This window comes from Hyperoodon ampullatus (genome assembly GCF_949752795.1).
Source record: "Hyperoodon ampullatus genome assembly, chromosome: X".
Classification (NCBI taxonomy): domain Eukaryota; kingdom Metazoa; phylum Chordata; class Mammalia; order Artiodactyla; family Ziphiidae; genus Hyperoodon; species Hyperoodon ampullatus.
The window spans coordinates 107,025,971-107,033,001 of NC_136913.1; the positions used below are offsets into that span (position 1 = coordinate 107,025,971).

General features: G+C 39.8%; 1 protein-coding gene across 1 annotated transcript; it reads left to right on the forward strand.

Annotated features, from left to right (window-relative positions):
* Positions 1 to 3,108: 3,108 nt before the first annotated feature.
* On the forward strand, positions 3,109 to 3,243 carry LOC307069102 (thymosin beta-4-like; the record flags this gene model as incomplete). The annotated part of the gene is made up of 1 exon (XM_079727245.1): positions 3,109 to 3,243. The coding sequence occupies one exon, from the start codon at positions 3,109 to 3,111 to the stop codon at positions 3,241 to 3,243; it is 135 nt and encodes a 44-aa protein (XP_079583371.1).
* Between the last annotated feature and the right edge of the window lie 3,788 nt (positions 3,244 to 7,031).

Here is a 7,031-nt window from a genome sequence, read left to right on the forward strand (position 1 = left end):
AGATCAATGGAACAGGATAAAAAGCCCAGAGATAAAGCCACACACATACGGTCACCGTATGTTTGATAAAGGAGGCAAGAATATACAGTGGAGAAAAGACAGCCTCTTCAATAAGTGGTGCTGGGCAAACTGGACAGCTACATGTAAAAGAATGAAATTAGAACACTTCCTAACACCATACACAAAAATAGACTCAAAATGGATTAGACCTAAATGCAAGGCCAGACACCATCAAACTCTTAGAGGAAAACATAGGCAGAACACTCTATGACATAAATCACAGCAAGATCCTTTTTGACCCACCTCCTAGAGAAATGGAAATAAAAACAAAAATAAACAAATGGGACCTAATGAAACTTCAAAGCTTTTGCACAGCAAAGGAAACCATAAACAAGACGAAGTGACAACCCTCAGAATGGGAGAAAATATTTGCCAATGAAGCAACTGACAAAGGATTAATCTCCAAAACATACAAGCAACTCATGCAGCTCAATAACATAAAAACAAACAACCCAATCCAAAGATGGGCAGAAGACCTGAATAGACATTTCTCCAAAGAAGATATAGAGATTGCCAACAAACACATGAAAGGATGCTCAACATCACTAATCATTAGAGAAATGCAAATCAAAACTACAATGAGATATCATCTCACACCAGTCAGAATGGCCATCATCAAAAAATCTACAAACTTAAATGCTGGAGAGGGTGTAGAGAAAAGGAAACCCTCTTGCACTGTTGGTGGGAGTGTAAGTTGATACAGCCGCTATGGAGAACAGTATGGAGGTTCCTTAAAAAACTACAAATAGAACTACCATATGACCCAGCAATCCCACTACTGGGCATATACCCTGAGCAAACCATAATTCAAAAAGAGTCATGTACCACAATGTTCATTGCAGCTCTATTTACAATGCCAGGACATGAAAGCAACCTATGTGTCCACCAACAGTTGAATGGATAAAGAAGATGTGGCACATATATACAATGGAATATTACTCAGGCATCAAAAGGAACGAAACTGAGTTATTTGTAGTGAGGCGGACGGACCTAGAGACTGTCATACAGAGTGAAGTAAGTCAGAGAAAAAAAAATACCTGGCACGTATATACAATGGAATATTACTCAGCCATCAAAAGGAACAAGACTGAGTTATTTGTAGTGAGGTGGATGGACCTAGAGACTGTCATACAGAGTGAAGTAAGTTGGAAAGAGAAAAGCAAATACCGTATGCTAACACATATACATGGAATCTAAAAAAAAAGTTCAGAAGAACCTATGGGCAAGACGTGAATAAAGATGCAGACCTACTAGAGAATGGACTTGGGGATACAGGGAGGGGGAAGCGTAAGCTGGGACAAAGTGAGAGAGTGGCATGGACATATATACACTACCAAACGTAAAATAGATAGCTAGTGGGAAGCAGCCGCCTAGCACAGGGTGGTCAGCTCAGTGCTTTGTGACCACCTAGAGGGGTGGGATAGGGAGCGTGGGAGGGAGGGAGATGCAAGATGGAAGAGATATGGGGACATATGTATATGTATAACTGATTCACTTTGTTATAAAGCAGAAACTAAGACACCATTTTAAAGCAATTATACTCCAATAAAGATGTTAAAAAAAGAAGGAAAGATACCTATAACAATGGAAACATTGGCATGATTTGAATTAACTCTTTCATTCAACAAACATTAGTTGAACATCTGTGTGCTCATTGTTTTAGGCATCGAAATACAAATATGAATAAGATAGTCCCTGACTCAAAGAGTTCACTCTTTTTTTTTTTTTTTTTTTTGCGGTACACGGGCCTCTCACTGTTGTGGCCTCTCCCGTTGCGGCCTCCGGACGCGCAGGCTCAGGGGCCATGGCTCACGGGCCCAGCCACTCCGTGGCATGTGGGATCTTCCCAGACCGGGGCACGAACCCATGTCCCCTGCATCGGCAGGCGGACTCTCAACCACTGCGCCACCAGGGAAGCCCCGAGTTCACTCTTTTAAGGGACATCATGGGGGGGGAGAAGTGACAGAAAATTTGTATGTGTGACTGGGTGTAAAAGTTTGAATAGGACTTTGCCAGGTGGACAAGGAAGAGAAGAGCTCCCAGGCAGAATGAATAGCAAGTGCAAGACAAGAAGATGTGAAATGACAAGACGTTTTGGGAACTTATATGCAAATGGTGATGGGAGGAGAGGATGAGAAGTGGCCAAAGATGATGTTGGAAAGGGACAAGAGCTAGATCACAAAAGGGCTTTGTATACCACTGATCACTAGAGAGGTGTTTTCTCTTGTTGGGCAAGGATGGTACATATAGCTTGGATGAAATGAAATGAAATATTCCTGAGCCATGTATTTCTTTTGATTCTCATTTCATGCTTAGCAAGTTTTTTTCTGACTTGGTCTTAGAGATACCATGATATCAGGAAAGGAATATTCAGAGCACTGAGCAGAAATAAAATGGTAACTGGAAAAATAGAACTCCACTTAAAATTCATAAATTAGAATAAAGAGTTCAGAAACAGACCCAAGTCTCTGTGGAAATTAATTACATGATGCAAGTAGCATTTCAAACCAGTATAGAAAGGATGGACTTTTCAGGAAATGATGCTGGAACAATTAGTTAGCCTTGGGGGGGCAGGGGGAAACTGATCCCTACCTCATTCCTTATACCAAATAAATTCCAGATGGATCAAAGATTTAAATATTAAAACAAAAATATTACTAATTTTTTTTTCGGTACGTGGGCCTCTCACTGTTATGGCCTCTCCTGTTGTGGAGCACAGGCTCCGGACACGCAGGCTCAGTGGCCATGGTTCACGGGCCCAGCCGCTCCGCGGCATGTGGGATCTTCCTGGACTGGGGCACAAACCCGTGTCCCCTGAATCAGCAGGTGGACTCTCAACCAGTGCGCCACCAGGGAAGCCCCAAAACAAAAATATTAGAAGAAAATATAGGTAAACATTTTGTTAATCTTGAGGTGGAAGATATTTTAAAGTATTGATATTATCCTAAACTCAGAAACAACAAAAAACGTATAGCTTCCTACTCGGCGGCAACCACCTCGCAGGCCAGACTTCGCTCGCTGGCAACTCGCTCCGCTTCCTCGGCAGCCATGTCTGACAAACCTGATATGGCTGAGATAGAGAAATTCGGTAAGTCGAAATTGAAGAAAACAGAAACGCAAGCGAAAAATCCACTGCCTTCAAAAGAAACAATTGAACAGGAGAAACAAGCAGGCGAGTCGTAATGAGGCGTGTGCCGCCAATATATACTGTACATTCCATAAGCATTGCCTTCTTATTTTAATTATTTTAGCTGTTTCACTTTGTAAGATGCAAAGAGGTTGGATCAAGTTTAAATGACTGTGCTGCCTCTTTTCACATCAAAGAATGGACAACTACTGACAACGAAGGCTGTGCCTGCCTCTCCTATCCGCCTGTCTGGCTGGCAAAGAAGGAAAAGAACTTGCTTGTTGGTGAAGGAGGAAGCTGGGTGGGACGACAGTGAAATCTAGAGTAAAAAGCAAGCCGGTCCACGGTGTCCTGTGGGCTGTAAAATGCAGTTTAATCGGAGTGCCATTTTTTGTTGTTGTTGTTCAAATGATTTTAATTATTGGAATGCACAATTTTTTTAAATATACAAATAAAAAGTTTTAAAACCTGAAAAATATATATAGCTTCCTAATAGCACATGAAAACTAAAATAAAAACAATGATCTGTGGAAAATATTTGCAACATTTATGATAAAGAGAAATTTTACTTAGTATATAAAGAGCTCTTTTAAATCCAGTAAGAAAAAGCCCAACACCAGAATTAAAAAATGGCCAATGGATGTTGATTACCTGATTAGTCTCTCCATAATCAAATAACTTTGTCAAGTATTATAAATGTTAAAAATGCAACTAAAAATCCTCTAATACTTTATTTTTTTAATCTCCTTTGTTTTTCTGGACCAAGACTGACTCTTTTCTCAAATAACATATATCTGAATCTCTGTTCAGATGAATATTTTGCCATCTTTATTTTGACTGCCCTTGTTTTCAAAATGTATACTTGAACTGCTTTTCAAATGTACATTTACCTTTTGAAATATGTTTACTTGTGAGCACAATGGCCTCCCTTTCCTGTGGATCCCAAAAGAATACATGAAAAGATATGGGGATAGATCTTTGTACTCATTTGAAAAGAAATGTAGAAGTGATGTGCTAAGATCCGAGAGTGTGATAGTTGCTGAATTCTGGTTGGTTTCACTCAATCCCTCTCATTTCTTCTTCCATGCTGATCCATGACAAAAGCCATACTTCAAAATTTCCAAGGCTGTGGTTTTATTTCCACAACATATATGAAAGAGTAATTCATTTAGAAAAAAACCCAAATGGTCAATGGACACATAAAAATACTCAACCTCACTATTAATCAAAGGGATACAAATTAATACAACATTGAGATCGTTTTTATCTCTTAGATTGATAAAAATTGAGAAGACTGATAATTGTGTTGACTTGGGGGTGGAGAAACAGGGCACTGTTTTGGTAAGGGCTTTTGTGGCTGGGTCTAACTTGACAGGTTTCCCGAACTTAGAATCTGAAAGTGAGCAGTTCCCTTCTCATTCCCTTCCATCCCAGAAGGCTCTACGCTCTATGGCCTTTTTCCCAGCTCTGCGTGCCTGAGAGGCAGATGTTGTGAGGACATGAAAGATCTGTTATCCCTTTATTTAGAGTATTAGCTAGCTCCACTCCTCTCCTTTGAGAGAGAGGCACTCTTCAAGACATTCTCCCTGAATGAATGTGATCCAACAGAATTTTCTGAATCTCCTCTACAGGGAAGAAGATGGCAGTTTTCTTTTTGTTTTAAGAAAATAATAATTTGTTCAAGTTACTCTTTTCACCAGCACCCTACCACAAAAAAGAACTTCCTGCCAGTTTGATTAGTGTGCAGTAGTTCTGTAGAGACTGAGCAAGTCTTGGTACCCTGACTGAACCAAATTTTTAGACCTCTAGAAGTGAGGATCAGACCCTAGACTATTGTGATCCCACTCAGGCAATAGCCCCTATAAGAAATCAGCAAAACTCTTTTATCCATTCCTTCAGGAAGTATTTATTGCATACTGACCACATGCTATGCACTATTACAGGCATTGGGAAATACTGCAATGAATAAAATACACAGAACAGACAAAAATGTCTGTCCTGAAGGAGATTACAATCTAGTATGCTTGATGGGTATTTCTGTTTATTCATTTACTCATTTGAGCATTCATTCAGTAAATGTTTATTGAGCATATAATAGGTGCCAGACACCATATTGGATCAGTAGTTAAGTCTAGCATAATCAGAGTTAATGGCCCTAGGAATTTTTTAAAAATTGAGATAAAATTCATCACTTTAATTATTTTAAAGTATACCATTTCAGTAGTTTTTAATATATCCACAGTGTTGTGCAACCATTACTATTGTCTAATTCCAGAATATTTTCATCACCTCAGAAAGAAACCTTGTACCCATTAATTAGTCATTTCCCATTCCTCTCTCCCATAAGCCACACTGGCAAACACTAGTCTGGTTCCTATCTTTATGGATTTGCCTATTCTAGACATTTCATATAAATGGAATCATATATGACCTTTTGTGTCTGGCTTCTTTCACTCAGCGTAATGTTTTCATGATTCACCCATGTTGCGGCATGTATCAGTACTTCATTCCCTTATATGGTTGAATAATATTCCATTATGTGGATATACCACATTGTGTTTATCCAGTTATCAGTCAATGTACATTTGAGTTGTTTCTACTTTTTGGCTATTATGAATAATGCTACTATGAAGGTTTGTTACAAGTTTTTGTGTGAATGTTTTCACTTCTCTTGGGCATATGCCTAGGAGGGGAGTTGATGGGTCATATGCTATCTCTATGTTTAACTGACTCAGGACGACCAAACTGGTTTTCACAGCAACTACACTATTTTATATGGTCATCTGCAATGTATGAGGGATCCTATTTGTCCACATCCTCACCGACACTTGTTACTTTCTGTGTTTTATTTTATTTTTATATTATTTATTTATTTATTTATTTTTGCGGTACGTGGGCCTCTCACTGTTGTGGCCTCTCCCGTTGCAGAGCACAGGCTCTGGATGCGCAGGCTCAGCAGCCATGGCTCACGGGCCTAGCCGCTCCGCGGCATGTGGGATCTTCCCAGACCGGGGCACGAACCTGTGTCCCCTGCATCAGCAGGCGGACTCTCAACCATTGCGCCACCAGGGAAGCCCTCTGTGTTCTATTTTTTTTTAATTAATTAATTTATTTTATTTATTTATTTTTTTTGCGGTACGCAGGCCTCTCACTGCTGTGGCCTCTCCCATTGTGGAGCACAGGCTCTGGACTCGCAGGCTCAGCAGCCATGGCTCATGGGCCCAGCCACTCCACAGCATGCGGGATCCTCCCAGACCGGGGCACGAACCCATGTCCCCTGCATCTGCAGGCGGACTCTCAACCACTGCACCACCAGGGAAGCCCTGTGTTTTATTTTTTTAATAGCCATCCTAGGTGGTGTGAGGTGGTGTATCATTGTGGTTTTGATTTTCATTTCCCTGATGACTAAAGATGTTGAGCATCTGGTCATATGCTACTTGGTCATTTGTATATCTCATTGTCTATTGAAGTTCTTTGTCCATTTTTAAATTTTTTTTTGTTGTTATTGCAGTTGAGTTTTAAGAGTTCTTTATATATTCTGAATACAATACCATTATCAGATATATGATTTGCAAATATTTATCTCTCATTCTTTAGGGTTTCTTTTCACTTTTTTGCTGGTATTCTTTCAAGCATAAAGTTTTTAATTTTAATGAAGTCTAAATTATCTATTTTTTTCTTTTGTTTCTTGGGCTTTTGGTGTCATATCTAAGAAAACATTGCTAATGAACATGATTTACTCCTATGTTTCCTTCTAAGAATTTTAAGGGTTTTTTTTTTTGTGGTACACGGGCCTCTCACTGTTGTGGCTTCTCCCGTTGTGGAGCACAGGCTCCAGAAGCGC